Genomic DNA, 22,306 nt, shown 5'->3' with positions numbered 1-22,306 from the left:
ATTTAACAACCCCAAAAACCACACAATTATTTGGATCAACATTCAACAAGCTTCCAGTATAATTTCTGCGGATAAAATAAGTCACGTGCCTGCCAGGCGGCCGCCGTGAACATCGTAGCCGGAAAAAAAAAATGACGAGGCGCCATGCTGGCTCCACCCAGAGCCAGGCACGCGTCGAAAGACGTGGCGGCGATGGCAACCGGCCACACAGGAGGCCACATAGTCTGGGTCAACTCAACTAGAACCCTGCTTCCTCATCGGTGGGGCCCATACGAGGCTACCCAGCCGGGAGCCGGCCCCACGCGCAGCGGCAGCAGAACGAGTCCCAGTTCCAGCAGAGTCCCACTCCGCTACGAAAAAAAAACTCGCTTTCGAAATCTCTCTTCTTTTGTCCAAACCGAGCCAAATCGCCACCACTTAAATCTGCGCGATTCATAACGAATCGCCATAGTTAATCGAAGCATTAAACCAGGGAAAAAAAAGAGAGGAAAAAAAAAAGAGGGAGGGGAGCAGGCACGAGGACGAGACTTGGAGAGGGAGGGAGGCCATCCCATTCGCGGGCTGGTTTCGGGTCCATTCGGGCGGCGCCGCACACGCAGCAGGCAGAGATCAGCGCGGGGCGAAGCGTCAAACCCATCTCCGCAGCAGCCGCCGCCGCGGGCATCACTGGTAAGCGATTTGTTGTGGTGTTTTTGCCGATTCTTTTTCCATCCGGCGGCTCGTCGATCGGAGAAGGACGCGGCTAGCTTTGATTCCTGCGTTGCCGGCCGCTGCTGTTAATTTTGAGGCATCTGGTGGCTTGGAGTGTGCGGATTTCCCTCCCTCCCCCCTTCGAACACTGCGATTGATGGATTTTAGAGTAGTCAACTAGCAATTCTGAGCGAGTATTTCGACTCCTCTGCGCGGTTTTTGTTAGATTTCCCCTCCTTTGGGAGCGGAGTGTGTGAATAGGCATCTCCGGCTCTCCACCAGAGATGGTCCCTGTCACTACGCGAGCCGGGAATGTAAGAATGGTGTAGGATTATGTGGTTTTATTCGATTTGATGTTACTTTTAAGATTCCGCCATCTCCCTCGAGTGATTCTCTCGGAAAAGTAGGATATGTGCTCAGTGGGGGGTCTTTTAGTTTTGTAAAGTACATGCAGTTTATTGTTAGGTGGCTTTCTGGCTAGATATTAGATTGAGATATAAGCTTGTTTCATGCTGTTCTGTTGCCGTTTAGCTGCCAATGTTTTGCTGTTTTTGTAAGTGAAAATTTTAAGGTTGTGTGGATGGCAGGAGGTTTATGGGATCGAAAATAGGTGATCCAAAGCTGATACTGACAGCATGGCTTAAGGTTTACTTGTTGGGTTTGGGTAGACGCTACAACTGGATCACGAATGTTGCCTTGGAATTATTTCATTTCACGATAGCTCCTACTTCCAGTTTCTGTAAAACTAATGACTAATATCTGCACGCTCGGTTACACCACTGAAATGGCAATCTCATTGCTTGCATGACTACCAGGCATTTAGGATGGTGGACAAGAATGATGGGTCAGAGGGTCTTAAATTCAACACGTCGCACCTGATTCAAACAACGGAAGAGGTCGCAAGAGCATTTATCGCTGCGGCTTCAGCTGCCACTACACAGTCTACACGGCCATCTGTTGTGTATTCTTCCAAAGATGAGAGTGGCAGCCCAATGCAGAAGCTTCAGCAGCAATTTTCGAAAATCATGAAAGGTTTTTCATCCTCACCAGACCTGTCTGGACCTTACAATCCAGAAGTGCTTACAACGCAAAAACGGCAGTGGTCAAGGTTCCAGCTGAAGTCATTGGTGTGCATCTCATTCTACCTATGTGGCATTCCTTGTCAATCTGTTGTTTTACATACTATGCAAAAGAACTAAGGTTATTCAGAGCTTTAAATTGCGATTGATTGATGTGAACTCCTGCTATTATATTTACTACTAGGAAAGAGTGAAACATAATTAAAGTGGACACCGTTTTGAAATTAGTTATTTAAACGATCCACTAACTAGAATTTTTTCATTCCCTGTTGTTATCATGGCTCTTAGACTTTGCAATTAATCATGGGGATGCTAATGCTATTGTCTTTGTTCTGTTACTATACAGTGAGTTTATAGGATTGGTCTGCAGTGACTTATCGTGCAATAACTATCGCTTGAATGTCAATGTTGTTATGTTGGGAGTACATACCTCTCACAGTTGTTTCTTGGAACAGGGTAATAGGTGCATCAGAGAACCATCACATTTGTTTGAGAGCATAGTGATTGTTGGGCTTCCACCTCAGGCAGATATCCATGAGCTGGAAAACATTGCACTAGGGAGAAATGATGAGGATGGAAAGAGATCAAGAAATTTATTTAGCAATAGCCACCACCAAGTTCATGCAATATCAAATTTGGAACCACAGGTTATCATTCATCTCACCTATTGTTTCATGTTGTTTGATTTAATGAGTTCTGGTACGGACCCGTATCATTGTTTATCAAAAAAAGAAGTCATCATGTTGATTCTATTTGTTTCCCGTTAGGTTCTTTTTGCATACCCTCCCGAGAAGCCTCTTCCACTCAAGTACAAGGATACCCTCTCTTTCTGCCTTCCCGGAGGTGTACAGGTCTGCCATATCCAAGCTGCATGCAACTTAGTTTTGATTCCCTTTTGATAACAGAGTGCAAGTGGTATTCAAGTCTTTCCTTCTTGTTCATTGGAAGTGCTGTTACCACCTTGTACTGCTTATGTTTATCCATCATTATACATTGGGCTCTTGACTCTTGATACAGCATCAATTTCTCCTGTGTTGTTGCCTGCATGCGTTTTATAGCAGTTAGGACTTGATGCTGCTTTTTTCATGACTTGCAAGTGATTCCTTGAACCATCATGGAGCATACTGACAGTACTGTTGTCTCCTTCAACCGGTTTGGTTCAGTTCATCATGTTAGAGTTTGCCAACCCGTTAAGGTTATCATATGTGAGGCAATGAGTGACATAATAACAGTCATTTATAACAGTGCTTATGAGTAAAAAGACAAAGTAGGCAAATGTTGTGCTTATATGGAAATGTGAAAACTTTTTAGGATATAAAGGCTGATCAATGAACATAAATAGAATTCATGAGGTTTTCTGATAGTTATTGAATACAATAGGTGGAGTCATATTTTCAATTTTTCTTGTATTTTATCTTTTTGTGAAGTATAGTTAACGACAATGTACTGCAAGTGACTATGCTATCAGAATCAGCATTTCAAGGAACTACTCCTTCTGTCCCAAAAAGAATGCAGTTCTAGTTTTATCCTAAGTCAAACAATTTTAAGTTTAACCAAGTTTATAGAGAATAGTGTCAAAATTTATAACACCAAATATGTATATTTTGAAAGTATTTCATGATGAATCTAATGATACCTATTTGGTCTGAAATGTTGATACTCTTATCTTATAACTTGGTCAAACTAGGATAACATTCTTTTTGACTTAGGACAAAACTAGAATAACATTCTTTTTGGGACGGAGGGTGTAGTCAACAACCGAATGAATCTGTTTAGTTTCCTGGCCTCCTTATATTTTTTATATTTGTTCTATGTTCATGCCTTCGAAAAGAAAATAGTGTCCTTTCTTGTTAAGCGATCGGACAATTTACCAATGTTTATATTTGTTCTAGGTTCATGCTGTCGAACGGACTCCTTCATTCAGTGAGTTGAATGAAATTCTCCTGGGGCAGGTGACTGTCACTCAGCTATGTTTTGACTTTCTTTTGCTTCGATCAGTTGATATCTCTGTACCTGGCAAAAAGCCATCACTTACTTCTGAGACCACAGTATACAAAAAACTCAGTAGATTGACAACCTCCGCCATAGAACTCTTCTCGTTTCATGAATGCTACTCGCAAGTAGCTATTATCTAGTCTTTTGATGTTTTTGGTTGCGAGTCTTACAATCTTTGTTATCCATTTCAGGAACAGCTTAAAGAAAGCAACCAATCATTTGTGTTCCGCTTACAGGTATACCTATATCTTTCACTACTGCATCCTTTTTTGCTGTACCAGGTGGCTGATAATTGAGAGATTGCAGGTTGCTGATGACTCTACATTATATGGATGCTGTGTACTAGTTGAAGAGATCGTACAGAGACCATCAAAGCTGGTATCGATGCTCATGAATGAAAAACCTGTCTTTCCACGCCGGAGTCGCTACATGATAACTACGAACCGGTGTTATTGCATCCTGTCCAGGCTTCCATTTTTTGAACTGCATTTTGGGGTGTTGCAGAGGTAGTTTTTTGTGAAATCATCATCTCTTTATCTTGTCATTACTCTTACAATAGTATCTGAATTCTGACACCTGTACAAATCATCTACTTTGTATTTATGTTTATTTTTAGGCTAGTGTACAGTGCACTGATGTTTATGTTTTCTTTTAGTTGTAATAGCAGTTTCATACTTTCATCCTAATCCTGGAAGTTTTGATGCTACCACTCTCAATATTGATATTCTACTTGATCTATTTCTTTCATATGGGTTTCATAAGTAGCTGCCATATTTCTTGTGCAGTATTCTTATGGAAGAACGGCTTGAATGGCTCACAGATGGTGTTAGCATCCTAACTTCCTTATCACTTGAGGAAGCCTGTGAGGAGAATGATATCTGTGAAGGAACCGAAGTTACAGCGAAACAGTACTTAGATGCTAACACAACTGATATGGATAAATCATCTGAATCAAGCACGGGAGTTTCGTCGAAGGAGCTTTCTGATACTGACAGCAGTTCTGGGTGTAAGGACACCCAACTTGACTTTGTTTCTAACGAAGGGGAACAGCAAGATAATTCTTGTGTTAAAGAACAGAGTGATCTTGAAACGGAAACTGCCATTCATTGTGATACCCCCAAAGTGTCTGATCATTGTGTTCCAGAAGATACATCATCGGATCAGTCTGAAGTTAAGCCTCATGAACTTGATTCTGGTGCAAGGAAGAATTGTGATGATTCGCCACAGGGAAATGAGGGTGATGAGCAGCTGGATCTCTTTATTACAGATACTATTTTACCACTTATGCGTTCTCGCCTGTGTGAAGATTGTGAATCATCTCCAAGGTATGGTATACCCACAAATGAGTCATTATGCTGCTCTTGACCTCAGCACTTGAGAAAATGAATCTTATTACTGTTTGTGAGAAATGTTTGACCTCATTCCTCACCTAAGTACCTTGTGTTTCGCGAACATCGAACTCTCCTTTTTTTAACTTCTGAAAGTAAGTGTACAGTCTTTAATCACATAGATGTTTGAATGTTCATGAATGTTGACATAGAATTATTGAGCCGCTTCTTGAATTTTATATCTGATTGAAATCATCCTTTTACTCCTGCTATTGACTGTTGACACCTAATAGCTAATCATCACCTAATATCATTTGCAATGCTTACTTTACATGATTACCAGTTGCTAATTAGAGTCACCAAGTTGTTACTGTCTTTTGCTGCAGTTCACAGGATTCTCCTTCTGAAGGCAGAAATCTCAGATGTGACACCCAGGACTCTGATTCGGAGGAGCCATCTTCCATTGGTCACGGAGACTTAGTTAGACACAACAACATACTGCAGTGGGCTAAGGTTTATGCACAAACTCAGGCACAGCTGGTTCCATTGTCCTCATTTTATGTGTTTGGTTTGTTTGTTAACTTGAATGTTTTCTCCAGGCAAAAAAATATGGTTCTCTGCAAGTTGTCTGTCAGTACTACCAGCTACAGTGTCCTGCCAGGGGTTCATCACTTACTTTTCATCCCTTGGAGCATTTGCATCCTTTGAGTTTTCACCGGCCAGGTGAAACAGTTCTTCATATTGCTGGTTCTACTATTGAGCTTAGGTCACGGGATACAAGCCTAGAGGTTGCTGAGGTATGTTGATGCATTTAGGATTGACCTATGTATGATGAATCTACGATATATATATAGCATCTTGAAATTTAAGACTAGTACTCCTTAATGTCATATCCATTTTCTAGATGCGCAATGCACTATTTGCCGAGGAGGAATCGACTGCTTTATCCACATGGGCAGTGGCATCCATATGTGGATGCCTCAGATTGGAACATGTAAGTATTGGATTATTCCACCATGATATAATTCTTTCATACTACCTCATTAGTTGTTTTATCGCTCTTGCTTGATACTGTTATTAGAATATGAACATCTTTCAAGTAAGCAAGTGCTCATGTCCAGTAAATCAAGACCTTTGCTATTTAAAGTTTTGGACCTCCAGTGCAAATTATTTCAAAGGGGGTAATATTTGCATCTTCGATGTACAAGTCTGTCAAAAAGGACTTCAACGCAATACATTGGCAATTGCATAAGCTCGATAAAAGCTTTTGCGCTATAGTTGTGGTTTATTTTGTTCTAAGAATGTGCTAGTCACCTTGTTACTACATAACCTTTTTTTCCTGCTCTTTTATTGATGTGAAAAAATGTATCTCCAATTAACTGTTGTGTGTCTAGCACATGGGTTGTGTAGTGCCTTTTCTTTCTATTGCCTTCTTGTTCACTGGTAGCAATTCTTTAACAAAATATGCGCTAGTACCTTGCACTGGATCATTATGCCTTCTTATGCATTTTCTTTTTAAAATGTAATCATTGATCTAGCCTTCTACATTGTTGTGGATGTATTTTATCTGTTTCAGAAAAAAAGTAATGTGGACATTTATGTATTTTTGGACAAAAATATACATTACGTTGTTATACAGTTTTTAAAATGATAATTTTGGCAGGTAATGACACTTTTTGCTGCTGCACTCCTGGAGAAACAGATTGTTATTGTCTGTTCTAACCTGGTATGGTTCTAGGCCTTATAATTTTTGGCATTTTTAAGTTTTAAATATTGTGGTGCTTTCCGGCTAAAGCATCCTGTATAATGTTCCTTTCAAGAGTTTATCTTTAAAAAGAGGATGTTAGGAAAGAAGATGTACATAGGTGATTAAACAACTTCCACGTACATTATGCTTGTTGTTCCTGCAAATCATATGGTTTTGTTGAGCAAACAGCAGATTTTGGTTATCTCTCTACTGATGAAACCATTGAAAGTTTGCACTAACATGCTCTGGCAATTTCTAATGACCAGGGAATGCTATCGGCTTCAGTTTTGTCCATCATACCTTTAATACGCCCGTATCAGTGGCAGAGTCTGCTCATACCGGTACTTCTACTTTTTTTCTTCTTCCAAATTTGGCCTTCATATCAGCTTTACAGTTACTGTAACCTTCTTATCTTCTGTTGCATCATTGTTTTCCAGGTTTTGCCGATTGACATGATGGATTTTCTGGACGCACCAGTTCCCTACATAGTAAGTTCCTGATCTAATTAACATTATTTGTTTTGACCAATGTAGTGGCAACAGGGGGGGAAAGGTAGGGACTAGGGAGTTAGGGCTCTGCCAGGATGGGGATTGGGGGAGGGAAATAAGCAGGCCTCGCGTTGGTTAAACTCTCTTCATGTGATTATGTTTTGGTGCATTGCTATCTATTTGAAATGAGCTTTGCATTGTAGATGTTTGATGGTGAACTAACAGCTGTTGCCATCTTTAGGTTGGTGTACAGAACAAGGCATCTGATGTGCTCAACAGGCTAGCAAATGCTGTAGTCATTGATGCCAACAGGAATCAGGTACCTGAATAGTTCTTACCTACTCATTGCTGTTGCTGATGTTGCTTTCTGGAGTTCAGTTATGTGTGCAACTGTAGATGTGTTTTTAGTTATTAGAAATTGTTACAAGAAATAAGACGTAACTTTGTATTGAATTTGAAGGCTGCTCTTGGCAGTATTCCTAAGTGTCTCTAAATGTTGAAAGAAACTTTTCATGACGGGAGATGATTAACAGTTCTGGTGCGTACATTTCTGAGTAGCATTCTAACTCAACTTTTGCGGTACTTGATGGATGTCTCGGCTTTATGATTGTGCTCTCTTGGCCATTTAATTGTTTTTTTTAAGAACGCATTGCTGTAGCATGATTGATCATTTTGATGCTAAGGGTTGCTGTTGATACATGAATTCCTTGTGTTCAGATCAAGTCTTCTTCAGTCCCACAACTACCGCAGCACAGAGAGTTGCTTGCTTCCTTGCGTCCATATCATTCCATACTTGTTGGAGAAAGTTATCTTGCAAGAAAGCGTCCCGTTTACGAATGCACGGATTCCCAGGTAGTGTCTTGGTTATTTAGTCCATAATCTTTCCATTTTCATCTGTTTCCATATGTACAAATAAGCGGTGTAGTTTTCTGTAGTCATCATTGTACTGTGTTGAGCTTTCTCTGAAATTCTCTGGGGCTGGGAATGATTGCATAGACATACAAAATATCTGCCTTCTTTCCTTTTGTTTTTTTGCCTTGTCTTGCAATTATAGAATCCCTAAGCCTATGTTCTATTGGTTTCCATCAAAATTTATAGTTGCTCACAGCAGTCTGTTCACTGCAGTTTCTGACATTTTTTGGCTGGTAAAGCATTCAGGGGTTTTATATTCAGTGAAAGCTTTAAAGTGTATCTACTCACCTGTTTTTTTCTTTGTATATGTATCTAATCTTTTAAGCATGCAGGTGGAAGCGGCCAAAGGTTTTTTGGCAGTGCTTAGAGACTACCTTGATACACTGTGCTCGAATTTGAGATCTCATACAATTACCAATGTGCAGTCTAACAATGACAAGGTCTGTTCTTGTGACCTTTCATTGATATTTTGGCTGATTTTAGTTCCTTTTTGTATATATATATTAATTATTGGTATAAAATCTGGATAGTTTTCTTGTCACTGTGATTTTAGTTCCTTTTTTGGGGGCATGTTTATACAATTGAAGCATGCTGGCTGCTAACTCTATTTTTCTTTGCATAGGTTTCCTTACTTTTAAGAGAGAGCTTTATTGGTTCTTTCCCGAGCCGCGATAGGCCGTTTATGAAGGTATTAAATTGCATTCTTTCCTTTGCCTTCAATATAATTTCTGTGTCTGGTTTGCATAGAAGCAAAGTCATGCTAGTTTTGCCTCCTTTGTTGATTTTATCAGAAGTAGCGACACAGAAACAAGTGATATTTAAGCACTTTCAATGCCAGATGCTCTTTTCTTTTCTTGACTCAGCTGTATCTTCTTTGGGGATCAAATTGGCGTGCTCAAATCCTTGATCTCTCTGGCCATGTCTCTGGCAAGAGAGTTATCCAGTGCACAGACTAATTGACCTTGTGCTTTGTTTTTTGTTGACAGCTTTTTGTGGACACACAATTGTTCTCAGTACATACAGACCTAGTTCTCTCCTTTTATCAAAAGGACTAAGTGTCTGTTACAGACTTGAAAGTCTGCCTCATATTGCCAAGGTGAGACACTACATACCGTTATATTATTTATCTTGACTGTTAGATTCCTGATTTCTGTAACCGAGTATTGTTTGTTTACCTGGTTGCAAAATAACAAAGTTACAAGCAGTTGCTGCTTTCATGTTAAGTGTCCACGGGCACAGGACAATGACTCTAGTACTGGGGATCATAGCTTTGGTTATATACCATTGATATTCTCGAGAACCACAGTTTTCTTGTTGTCAGATAACTCAAAGAAAAGCCCTGCGATATCCTTGCTGTCAGCTTTAGTGCCTTCTTTAATTGCATCTTTAGTTAGCTCTCTTTTCTGGAGCTAAAGATTTTACTACATCCATGATCGTTTTGAGTTCTGATGTCTCTATTTGCTGCAGCCTTTAGGCGCTGAGCTCAACTGTACATATCGGTTTAGAAAGAATGAGCTGCCTTCATCACTTTGGCAGCTCAGAGATGGGTTAAGAGCTGCAATGGACAACTCATATACTGTCCAGAAAATGGTAGATTATCAGGATCCAGTTATGGATATTGAAGAAGAATGCCCCTGTAGCTGTTGTAAATTAGTCTAGTGTGGTGACCCGCCATCTAAGATTTTGTAGGCAGTACTAGGAGGTGCCATAAGAAGCCTTCTACTGAACCTACAATGCCTGTGCTGTAAACTGTAATGGAGCCATGCCTGCAGCAAATGTCCAGAGGCGAATGTATTCGTTTGGCGAGTAATCAAGCCTGCAACGTGTCATCCAAGAACTTGCTGTAATCTGAAGAATGTCAAGAATCCAAGACACATACAGTTCCAAACTGGGGCTTGTAGCTCTTTTTGCTTGAGCTGTAAGTTAACGTGTGGTATTTTTTCTCCTAAGCATCAGTGTCAAAGTGCAGCTTGTACCCCATTTTCTTACATGTGATACAATGTTTGACGTCAGTCTATATGTGGTAATTTGGTAATATCCACTTGTGCGTCAGTGTAATGTTCTGATTTCGCTGTCAGCAATGTAAATCGAACGATGTGGTAAGTTCCAACCATACAATATGGCAGCAGACCAGCAGTGCCTTCCTTTGAACTGGTCATTGTAGTGTCAAGGGCGCTATGTCAGCAATGTAAATTGAACGATGTGGCAAGTTCCAAGCATACCATATTGCAGCAGTGCCTTCCTCCTTCCTTTCATCTGGTCATTAGTGTTGCTGTTTAGTAGCTGCATCCTTTATAGGTTCGAGTTATAGCTGTAAGCCTGGGGGCTCTAGCTCCTTTTTTCATTGCGACACTAGCGCCCTTGACCTTTCATAGTTCGAAAGTGAGGCGGGGAAGCATCGAAAGAAGTCTGGTTTTGAGCCAGGCTGGTTCGTGCATAGCGTTTGACTGCCTAGCCATAACCTTGAGTTCGCTCACTGCAAACGCTGGACAGAAAGCTCAAACTCGACGTGTTGTTTACCCCGGCCTTCTCTTAGGACAGTGGCCTATCATCCTCCAAAGCCTGTGGTTTCCTCAGCACTTGAGCAGCAGAGGCAGCAGCCATGCTTTTGCCTACGGAATAGCACTTTTGACCGGGAGATTTTGGAATCTGCAACGCGACGCAGGAGGTGAGGAACGGCTGCTACAGCGCGCCTTCGTGCGTGCGCACAGGGAAAGGAGTTTGCCCGTGGGGCGGTGGCAGGCGCGCAGTGAATGTGCCTGCCAACAAGTACCAGCACCACCAAGCGCTTTCAACCAGTGGTCGTCACACTGCCCCCTGCCTGCCTGCCTGCAGAGTCTTTCTGACCGCCCCTTCCCGCTCAGCCGCTGCATGTGCCGCTCGCCAGGGTGGCCATGCCGGCCGCAGATACCGCGCTAGGCGCTAGCTGCAACTACAAACCGAGGGGCACGTCGTCACGGTCACCCGCGGCCGTGCGTACCAGAGTGACGGGTGAAAGAGAAAGATGCCACGCCGTGCCACCACCTGTGAGACTGCTAGCACTGTAGCTAGCTGCGCTTGGAAAGGCGCTGCCCTGCCTGCCTGCCAGACATGACTGCCTCCTGATGCTACTGCCGCGCTGCCGCTCGCTCCCCTCTCACCGGCCAGAGTAAAGCCTCCGGCCAGAGGTGCCAGGAAACCCCGGTGGCAGACGGCGAATCGAAGACCGCGGATCTTCTGTGGTAGGGCTGTGGTGGACACGGCCAGCCACACCATCCAGCGGCACGGCCGTCGCAAATCGGATGCTTGGATCACGGCCTTTCTACGCGAGATCATAGGGACGCGCCGTGGTCCTTGATGGTCCTTACGCAGTAGCAGCTGAGCAGCCAGTAGCTGATACGGCGAGTGATAGTGATCAGGGGATGCATGGTCCCTGCTCCTGGGTTGCCGGCAAGAGCTCGTTCGAGGTAGCCGGAAAGTCATGGCCGCCGTCTGCGCACCGGCCCACACGGAGCAACATTTCCGCGGAAAGGGTGGGATCCCACCGTGCGCCGCGCCCACTGTGATGCTGCCCCTCCTGGCCCTGCGCTAACCCCGGCATCCATGATCCATCCATTTCGGTTGATCCGCCGTCGATTTAGACACGCTCGATCCTACCAGAATACCTTTTTCTTCCGGTGGGGGTGCTTCGCAGCCAGCTGATCTTTCTTCTTTCTCGCCTTTGCATAAACTATCGCTGCGCCAAAACAGTCGTTGGAGTGCTAGCTCTGCGCCTCTGCTTTCGCTCGCCGATGGGATCACCGCCACTATTCCATTTCCGCCACCAACCATGGCATCTCCATTTACCACTGGGCAGTGGGCACTGCCGCACTGATCCCCGGCTGACCGCATCGCTCTGACCGAGCCGCACTGGCCGCGGCAGCGAAAGCGGACGGGAATGGGAACGTCTCTGACGAGATGGCAGGCCGAGTCCGTCCATCCATCCGTGCATTGCATGACAGGCAGCACACTTGGTCACTTGCATGCCGCCCACTGGCTGACCTGACCTGACCGGACCGGACGCAAGCATGCATGCTGCGCGCAGGCAGCGAGTGACCAGTCCTGATCCAGTGATCCGTGCCTGCCGCGCAGGCAGAGACCGCAGCCACAGGACGTCACAGGACATAGGGGTAGCAGCGGCGGCACCAGGCGTCAGGCGAGGCGAGCGCGGCGGTTCAGGAGAAGACGTACGAACGACGAGATGGGGTGCAGGCGCAGCACTGAACGTATGGCATGCATCTGTTGTGTGCCGTGTGAACAACCAGATGGGAAGGCCTGCGCTGCGCCTGCGGCCCTGCGCCCCATCTGACTGACCCGCTTCTTTGACTCATCATGGAAGGGAGAGGAGAAGCAGAAGCGACTGGGGTCTGGCCGTCGGGATGCCTTGCCCTGCAGCTGCGACGGCGAGCGGTCCTCCAGCCTTCACTCTCCTGAGTCCTGACACACACTGCTCGCCCAGCTGATGAGCTGCGTGAGGGGACAAAACATGTGCTGTGACTGTGGCGCTACGACTGTTGCCAGTGCTGCTTCTGTTCTGCGTGGTTCCCATTCACTTTTTTGCTCATTTCATTTTCCTTGCGAGTGGATGGAAACGGAGGTCAAAATGGGGGGAAAAGTAGGGTTGGGCGCGCACTCATTGTGGATCTGGTTGTGCTCTCTGATTTTTTGTCCTTGTGTTTTCTGGCAGGTAGATGGGTTCTTCGGATGAGCAAAGTAGTGTATCTTTTTTTTGGCAACATGATGCATTCGGGCATGCTTGAATCATAGGTGGCAGAACATGTGCTTCCAATAACGAAAAGATGTATCTCTACCGTAGTACCTTACCGTTGGGTCTTGAACAACCACGTAGACGTAGCATACCAAAAAATAAAAAGACCGTGTGCTGCGTTAGCGGCTGTAATTGTATATTTGTATTTCAAACAAAATGAACGAAGTTCGGTAGCTAAAGTAAACTTCAAAGTTCAAAGTAGATTTTTCGCCCGCATGACAAATAGTCAAAAGCAGCAGAGAAAGACAGGGAGAAACCTTGTACTTGTGATCACAGTCTATCCCTGCGCGTGTGAGCTAAAAGAACGTGCAAGTCTCAGTCCGTGCATACTGCATGCCTTTGCCTTGCCTGCCCACTGCCCTGCGCTTATCAGTCACAGCGAAAAGACAGGCCTCCTCAGCCATCACTTCTCTATCCCCGCAGGCCAGCACCTCCATGCCGCAGGTAAGAGACAAGACAACACACATTGTTAGGCTGAGATGCGTGCGGTGCGTTGGAGAAGAACTCAGGAAAAAAAATAGATAGGGAAAAAATACACTTGCGCTTGTACTGTACTGTAAAACTTCAAACGGCAGCTTTCTTATAATCACTTCGTAACTAATCAGCATCAAGTAAACAAAGGCGAAGCAAACCAAATGTTCAACTCTTTTACCTTCTGTGCAAGGTCAAGGCACATCATCATTATGGCAGAGTAGCTAGTGTTTCCCTGTGGGTGCTGTCTGAGCTGTGATGGCCATTGATCGCACTCTCACCAGGGGGACGGACAGTGGTTGGCTTATCTGAGCCCAAAGTGGCCCACGGTTGCAGGCCCATGGGGCCCCATCTGTTGGTGTCAGCGAGCATGCTCCCCCTTTCCCACTCCACTTTGACCAGTCAAGTAGGGTCGTATTTGATGCTTAAATATTGTGCGTGGCTCTACCGTGCGGGAGAAAACTGAAAAGCTCAATAATGACGTTAAGCCTCTCTTTGTGTAGAACGAACGACACCTTTTTTTTTGTTTTTTTTCCTGCAGTGTTGTGCTTAGGATGGCCGTAACTAGTAAATGTTTCATGCAAAAGCCTATTTTTAGTACTGTGCTCAATCTTTTCACAGCATCAGAGTGCCCCGATAATAGTCCGCAAATGTTTTGTTTTTTCAGATAAATGGCAAAAAAAGGGTTAGAAACCAAGCCTGGACAGAACCATCACATCAGAAGTCAGACAGCGTGGGCAACGGCATTACCGTTGTTTGGGTGCTTGGAGATCTAGCCATTTTCTTCTGTCCAAGAGAAACGGATCCCATTCACATTGGCATTGGACAACACCATGTGAGAGTAAAATGGAAAAGAGAAAAAACTATGCTAGCAGAAATGATGACTGCGACGAGCCATGAGCCATCACATCTGTCGGGGAAAGAAAGAAACCGCAGGAGGCTGGTTGCGTCTTTCGCCTGCCTGCCGGAACAAATCACAGGACTCGCAGCCTATCGTCTGCTCCTGCCTGCACTTTCGGCTTTACTTTTATCGGCAACTACTATTTTTATGTTACTTTTACATGCATATTTTAAATCTTATGGAACCAAACAGCTACTTCTTCAGTGCAAATACAAATACTCCATGAGAAACACTCTGAAACCTGAACGCTCCATCGTCTGGACAACAACTTCTCGTTGAAATAAAAATGCACGCACACGTAGCGGAAATAGAAACAAGACCATACGTCCACACATGGGGGCAGATCAGCACGAACTGGGCTGCGCGGCGTGCGAGCGTACGGTGCAAGCTGGTGCGCCTGCGCTCTCATCGCTCGACACCTTTACGTCTCCTCTTCTCTGTGTGTATGCTGCTGGGTGCTGCCGCCGCGGCGTCAGTACTTGCACGCATACGCAGGTAATCTTCTCGCTGTCTTCTTTACCACTTGCTTTTCTTTTGCGCAGGCCCGGGCAGGCAGGCAGGGCAGGAGGAAGCTTTGCTTTGAAATGAACAACGGAACAGACACACATGTGTGCACAGTAGAAGACCAGAGAGGCCTTTGTTTATGAGTTTCCGTAAAGCTGGGCGTCAGAGACAGCAGCAACAAAAGGCAGAAGAGCGCAGCAGCCATGCGGCCATGCCATGCCTGCAGGCTTCAGAGATGGGTCCTGTCCCCCACCCCCATCCACCTAGTAAAAGCAACCTACTATGGATACTCTCGTTCCCGGAAGTAGAGACCAAGTGCATGCTTAGCAAAGTTTTCGATTTGTTAATCGAGAATAATTCCTATTAGGCTCTGTAAGCCTTAAGTACAAGTTGATACTGTTAGTGCTGTTCAGGCTTTGGCTACAAAAGCTGAATGTTTCAGCTGCAAACAGGCATTTGACCGTAGGATGAGGACTGGTTCTGGCAATTGCACGATGGGTTTCTGTAGTACACCACTACACCGGGCAGGAGGTGGCAACTGTGGTATACAAAGCAACTGGTGAGCGACAGTACAAATTTCAGGGGTAGACGTACACCTCCCGGTACACGTAGTATCGGTGTTGGAGTGTGAGTTAAGAGAGAGAAATGGTGGGGTGGGTGGCTGCAGCCTATCTGCGTGGGGTGTCAGAGTCTGCCTGTCTCCCTCTGCTTCTCTCTCCACTGCCGCCTGCAGCCTGCAGCGCTGCAGTCAATAATAATAATGTTAACAACTGCGAAAAATAATATTCAAGTAGGGACGACCCTCTCCTGCACCTGGTGGCATGGCATGGCCGCATGTCCGTATGGCACAGTGGCAGCGTCCACCCGCTGGGCGCGTCTGACACCAACCAGCATTGCCCCAATAAACTACAGCGCTGGCGGTAGGAAAACCTAACGCCTTTGCTCGCTGGACCCGCCGCCGTTCACACGCACAGGGCAGCAGGGTTGCTTATACTGTTAGCACGCACGGTGTAACAATCATGGTTGGGCGCAGAGGAACAGTCTTAGAAGAATGGCTTTCGCATGGTCCCTCTTTGTATGCGTTGTGAGAGAAACACCATCATTTTCTGAACTATTTCATCAAGACAGCATGGGATGCCCGATTACAAGGAAGGAGGAGTTGCGTGAGGCGTCCGTGCGGTGACTCCAAAAAGAGACCCGCCTTCCATGTGCCATACGCGGCACACGAACGCCGTCGCTCGCCTCGCAGTTCGCAGAGCCGGAACGCCACGGGAAACGGGTCGAAACGGCATGGGAATGGGATCCTGGGTGATGTGTCGCGCCCAGGTCTGCTGGGCGTGGCAGGGAGCGAGTCGAGTCGGCAGGAGTCCCAGCCTGGGCCGGACGCAGGGCTTTGCAGCCGCTGCACCCCTGCGCACAGCAGATTCTGCAGCGCGCACTCTGCATCTCGAGTCTTGACTGATGAATGACCGATGCTCGGTACAGTACGTACCTTCACCTGAAATTTTTTGGAGCAACCGTCCAAGATACTGACTGGTCGCGCTGGGCGCCTGCAGCCTGCCTGCTCCCTCTCGCTTCGGTCACGCGTACGGGGCGAACGCACAGGTTGAACGGCACGTCCCATCTGCTTCCGGCTTCCGATGATACCCGTACGAGAACGCTAGCTGGTACAGTACGTGACGGGTTAACGTAAGCAAACAGATCGTGTCAAGCTTTATTTTTTCCTGATGCAGAAAAAAGAATGTGTCATGCTAGTCCTTTTATCGGCACGATGGCCGTTGGATCGGCGAACGAGTGCCGGTTGATTCATGAGGTTTTCTTTGAACAGGCCCAAAACATTTGCAGCCCACCAAAACCCACGCGGGCATGCATCTTCTGAACGCGGGGAAGGCACGGATGGACCCCTCGCCCTCCCACTACAAAACCCCTTCAACCTCAACCTGCCAGTGCTCACTCCACTCGCCATTCCGCCTATACCCAGCGTCCCAGCCCCTCGGCGTCTTGCTGACACCTCCAAAACCACAACCGCACCACACCGCGCTCCGATCACCTCCTCCCCGGTGTCCCGCCGGCGGTGAGCGTTCCGGTTAGCTAGCTAGAGATAGATAGGTTAGATCCCGGAGAGAGAAGCCCACCGGTGTCGGATCGACCAGTATGATGATGATGAGCGGTCGCGCGGGCGGCGGCGCCACCGCGGGACGGTACCCGTTCACGGCCTCGCAGTGGCAGGAGCTGGAGCACCAGGCGCTCATCTACAAGTGCCTGGCGTCTGGCAAGCCCATCCCCTCGTACCTCATGCCACCGCTCCGCCGCATCCTCGACTCCGCCCTCGCCACCTCCCCCTCCCTCGCCTTCCCGCCGCAACCCTCGCGTACGTTTCTTTCTTCTCTTTTTTGCTCTATGTTGTTTCCGTTCACGTAAGCATTGGCTCAGGCTGAAATGATGTGATGGTTTTGCTTGTGCATGCAGTGGGGTGGGGATGCTTCGGGATGGGGTTCAGCAGGAAGCCCGACGAGGACCCGGAGCCCGGGCGGTGCCGGCGGACGGACGGCAAGAAGTGGCGCTGCTCCAAGGAGGCCTACCCGGACTCCAAATACTGCGAGAAGCACATGCACCGCGGCAAGAACCGTTCAAGAAAGCCTGTGGAAATGTCGCTCGCCACGCCGGCGCCGTCCTCCAACGCCTCCTCCGCCGCGAGCGCCACCACCACGACCTCGTCCCCGGCGCCGACCTACCACCGCCCGGCCCCCACCGCGCACGACGCCGCGCCGTACCACGCGCTGTACGGCGGCGGCAGCCCGTACGCAGCGTCCGCCCGACCGGCCGGGGCGTACCACGCGGCGCAGGTAAGCCCCTTCCACCTCCACCTCGACACCACCCACCCGCACCCGCCGCTACCGCCGTCGTACTACTCCGTCGACCAGAGGGACTACGCCTACGGCCACACTGCGAAGGAGGTCGGAGAGCACGCCTTCTTCTCAGACAGCACCACCGAGAGGGACCGCCAGCAGGCCGCGGGGCAGTGGCAGTTCAAGAATCTCGGCATGGAGCCGAAGCACAGCGCCGCGCCGTTGTTCTCGGCCGGCGGGTATGGGAACGGCGCGGCGTCCGCGTACGCCGTTGATCTGACCAGGGAGGACGACGAGGAGAGGCGGCGCCAGCAGCAGCAGCACTGCTTCGTGCTAGGGGCCGACCTGCGGCTGGAGAGGCCGTCGGGCCACGACGCCGCCCCCGAGCAGAAGCCGCTCCGGCCCTTCTTCGACGAGTGGCCGCACGAGAAGGCGAACAAGGGAGGCTCGTGGATGGGGCTCGACGGCGAGACGCAGCTCTCCATGTCCATCCCCATGGCCACCAACGATCTCCCCATCACCTCACGCTACCGTAATGGTGCGTAGCCTAGGTCTTGTTCGTTGAACTCATTTTCCGTAATAGCTCTATGTCGATCTCCCTTAACTTGTTACTCTTAGAGGTCTTGTTCTGATCATAGTTTCGTTGTTTGTGTTGTTGCAATATGCAGATGAGTGAGACCAGCGTTGTCTGATTGCTACGAGACGAGAGGCCAGACCAACCTGGATCACAACAACTACCGGTTCTTTCCAGGCGTGCTGCTCAAGGCCAGTTCAGTTTGATGAACTTGAAAGACCTAAACCTCCTAAAAGTGGTCTCTCCATTTTTTTCCTTTTCTCCATTATTTTTTTTCTCTTACGTAATGTTGCTTGTAGCGTTGCATTTCACTGTAATGCTTCGTATGTGTTAACTAGTTGTGATGAGATTAGTAGAGGTGAGGCCTTTCTGATTTTCTGAATGGTTTTGCCTCTGTTCTGTTCTTTGTCAGTGCCCTGTAATATCTAGTGAGCGTGCTCAGATCAGTTCTGGATTTCCCTTTCCTGCTGTCGGATTCCTCTGCCTGTGATGGTTTGTCACATCTGCGGATTCCGCTCAAAGCTCAGTTGCCCATATGCTCCGCGGCTTACTTTACACTTTCAGCTCAGAGACTGCAACGAATACAGAACAGTAACCACCATGCTTCATCAGACAATAAAATACTGATTAGGATAGTGGCAGTGACGCAATGGCTTCCAGTTCCACGCATATCTTTGACTGACAGCAGGAGCTAACCACCTACTGTACGTAGGAGCCTAGTCCTTCTCTCCGGCTGCCTCCTGGCTCCCTGTGACACTACTGTTCATCGGAGCCTCTTTTCTCTCTCCACTTCCACCCCTCACGAAACCAAGAGCCTCTCCCCCCTCACAAAACCAAGAGAAGCGGGAGGAACCGCAAATTGCAGCTCCTTCGACACCCCTGTACTTTGACTGAAGGGGGAAGGGGAGGACTCGTAATCATACGGCATGTTTCCGAGTTTCTCAGCACCCAGGCTCCTCTTGACTTCACTTGATCCGTTCCCATTGTGCCCAACGGAACTGGGCAGAGATGCAGGGTAACAGTCCAGCATGGCCTGCAGCTCCAGAGAGCCGAGCTGACTCAGACTGACCCTGGGTCAGTCGTCTCCACGAATTCAATGGCATCGGCAGTGGCCATTGCTGCTGCGGCGAGACGAGCGGCCCAGCCCCTCAACACAGTCAGGGTATCAGGTGCGGCGTCTACTGGAGTTGAATGGTCTGTAGGCTCAGACTGCGGCACCGGCGTTGCTGTCCCCTGCTTGCTGCTGCCCTGCGTCCTGCACCTGCATGCATGCACACTGTGCTCTGCCTGGCGAGGAGGTCGCTGCGCTACTGTAGAGGCAGCCTGCTATAGCCGGCTCTACTACCAGCCGAGCAGCGGCAGCCTTCAAAGCCTGCACTTTGGTCTGCCCGGCGACGTGCCAGTCGCTCGCGAGTCATGGGCGCAAGTACCGGTAGTAGCGCCACTGACACTTTGGTCAGCAAAGCAAAGCCCATGGCCAACGCTAGCAACATCAGTGGAGTACGTGCTGCTAGTGCTGTACCAGTGGCAGCTTGCCGGACGTCCTAACCCTGGCCTTGTCTCCTGTCCTTCGGTCCTTCCCGCCCCAGATTTTACAAGTCCCATGTTAAAACCCCAGTAGGTTTGTGAGTTTATCCAATATTCCATTTCCATGAACACGGTAACAAGTTGAAAAGATAAAATTCTTCCAGTTCAGCACTCCACATACTGGGAAAAAACACGGAAGATATTTTTGTGTGCTGCTACCTGCCGAGTGCCGAGTAAACAAAAAGGCAGCAAGCCAATCCGCGCTCGACACGGTCGCGCACGCCGTCAATCCGCAGGCGACGGGGTGCGGCCAGAAAGGCATACGCCTCCGGACCTCCGGTCTCCTACCCTCTGCCGCCCTGCCAGAAACCACGACGCCACCATCCCATTCCCATGCTCATGCTCTCCTCCCATCAGCAGCAGAACGACGGCGAGGCGCACGCGCGCGCGGGAGTGGCCTGTTCCTGTTCGCCCCTGAACCCTGATGGCGTCGTCGTCTGGCTCTGGCGATCCGCACGTGAGACACTGAGCGCCGCGCGAGCCCCGCCACATCCGGTGGCAGGGCCTTCTCGATCGCTTGCTCGATCTGGCTGTGGCTGGCCTGGGTTTCCATCCTTTGCTGCTGCTGTGGTGGTGCCAGCATTATTGCCGACGAAAAGTTGCTTACTACTGCTGCAGTCTACAGCTGTGGTGGTAAAGATACTATTCTACCGGCAGTGGCAGTGTCCCCCACCCCTGCCTGCGCCTGACCATTTGCGTGTATGCACGCATGTGGCGCCCGATCTCGTGTCACGGTTGCGGTGTGGCAGTGAATATCTAGATGGGGTTGTTTACCTGTTCTGAAGGGGGCGCCTCGGTGGCGCGGGCCGGCACGTATTCCCTGCACACGGCAAGACGGGCAGACGGCAGTGGCGAGAAAGCTAGCCGATCGAAAGCATGTCTGGCTGGCTCTAGTTACCTCGAGCCCTCGACCATGGAAGTCTGATGACGGAGGGGGTAATAAACTGCAATACCGCATGCAGTAGCAGCACATGGGACATGACGAAGTAAAACTGCCAGCCAGAGAGAGAGAGAGAGAGAGATCAGCTAGGAAACACGCAGAGGAGGAGCTCATGATCATGTGTGTCCACGGAGCAACACACGTGGACAACCTAGGAATCCGATATTTTCGCAGAGGGCAGGCGCTTAAACTACTGTCACGCGCAGCCGGTGCTGAGCCTGAGCGAGCCTGCCTGACGGCTTGCTCGACATGTTAATTGCCCGATTATTCGCGGTTCAGTGCCCGTGCTTTGACGAGGCACACCCTCTGACAACCTCGGGATAAGCGGGCCTGCAACGTGGCCGCGGGCGTACGAGCGCGCCTAAACAAACCCTGGGGGGAGGTCGGTGTAGATTCTTGCATCTCGCTGCAGCATCGTGGGTTAGCTTATTAGTTTAAAAATTCAGCGCCGTTTGTGTGGTAGTGTTTCTGTTCTGAAAGGGATCCGATGCAGGGATGTAGTAGTAACCTGGTTTCCTGTGTTTGGCAATGTCAGAGCTCGCGACAGCATTTCTCGTGTCAGGTGTTTAACTAACCTCCCTCTCGATCTACAGGGTCACGCAGCAGGCTCGCGGCAGATCTGGACGCTGTATCTACCAGCTCTGATGCCCAGCTGACCAGGCCAGGTGACAGCATCAGTTCATACCTATACTTCTACAGTGTCAGGCCAGCCTGCCACGGCGTCTGTGATGTACACGCTTCAATTTGCTGGTGAAAGATTCCATTAGCAGCCAATCGATACGACGAAGCAAGGGGTGTTTGATCCCCGTGCTAAACTTTATGTCACATCGAATGTTTAGATACTATGAGTATTAAACATATACTATTTACAAAACCTATTGCACAGATGTAGGCTAAACGGCGAGACGAATCTATTAAGCCCAATTAGTCCATAATTTGATAATGTGTTAATTATAGACTAATTAGGCTTAATAGATTCATCTCGTCGTTTAGCCCTAATCTGTGTAATTAGTTTTATAATTAACTCATATTTAGTTCTCCTAATTAGCCTCCGAATATTTGATGTGACATGAATTAAACTTTAGCTAAGGATCCAAACACCCCTAAGACACAAACCAGCGAGGTAGCCCATGCAAATAGCTCACTAGTCTTTTATATTAGCTGACATTTAATTTTTTTACTCCAAAATAAATAGATCCAAATGGTTTTTTAATCATATTATTGTAACTATTAGGTTATAATGATCCACACCAAGATGTCACCTATAATTTTTTATCACCATATTCTGCCACCCATTTTTCAACATTAATATGAGAAAAGGGAATATCCTGTACGAGGTACTTACTAAAAGTAATATAAACTATATATATATATATATATATATTTAACACGAATATTTTTTCGAAAAATGATTGGCGATGCACATTTTCTCCCGAGGGAGTTCTAGTTACAGAC

The 22,306-nt window shown here is 47.8% G+C and overlaps 2 protein-coding genes across 4 annotated transcripts; both read left to right on the top strand.

Moving 5' to 3' along the window:
* The first annotated feature begins 384 nt into the window (after positions 1–384).
* LOC101770593 lies at positions 385–10,473 on the top strand. 2 transcript variants are annotated; one of them, XM_012848383.2, is made up of 20 exons: positions 386–669; positions 1,506–1,817; positions 2,225–2,416; positions 2,537–2,620; positions 3,662–3,721; positions 3,956–4,000; positions 4,071–4,270; positions 4,550–5,089; positions 5,479–5,605; positions 5,692–5,889; positions 5,997–6,086; positions 6,756–6,818; positions 7,106–7,180; positions 7,277–7,327; positions 7,569–7,646; positions 8,045–8,179; positions 8,572–8,679; positions 8,862–8,927; positions 9,226–9,335; positions 9,707–10,473. In XM_012848383.2, exons 2-19 carry the CDS (start codon positions 1,515–1,517, stop codon positions 9,292–9,294), a joined length of 2,484 nt encoding a protein of 827 aa, XP_012703837.1. In that variant the 5' UTR covers positions 386–669; positions 1,506–1,514; the 3' UTR covers positions 9,295–9,335; positions 9,707–10,473. The 2 variants fall into 2 exon arrangements, with proteins under 2 accessions (XP_004954099.1, XP_012703837.1); XM_004954042.3 differs by having other exon boundaries at positions 385–669; positions 7,106–7,327.
* A 6,392-nt stretch (positions 10,474–16,865) lies between these two features.
* On the top strand, positions 16,866–18,789 carry LOC101770200 (growth-regulating factor 1). 2 transcript variants are annotated; one of them, XM_004954040.4, is made up of 3 exons: positions 16,866–17,272; positions 17,371–18,288; positions 18,419–18,789. In XM_004954040.4, the coding sequence occupies exons 1-3, from the start codon at positions 17,056–17,058 to the stop codon at positions 18,424–18,426; spliced, it is 1,143 nt and encodes a 380-aa protein (XP_004954097.1). In that variant the 5' UTR covers positions 16,866–17,055; the 3' UTR covers positions 18,427–18,789. The 2 variants fall into 2 exon arrangements, with proteins under 2 accessions (XP_004954097.1, XP_012701613.1); XM_012846159.3 differs by having other exon boundaries at positions 17,371–18,301.
* Positions 18,790–22,306: the final 3,517 nt, after the last annotated feature.

Source organism: Setaria italica, chromosome I (assembly GCF_000263155.2).
Source record: "Setaria italica strain Yugu1 chromosome I, Setaria_italica_v2.0, whole genome shotgun sequence".
Lineage (NCBI taxonomy): Eukaryota > Viridiplantae > Streptophyta > Magnoliopsida > Poales > Poaceae > Setaria > Setaria italica.
The sequence above is the reverse complement of the archived record's forward strand: the minus strand, read 5'-3'. Positions and strand labels throughout refer to the sequence as shown.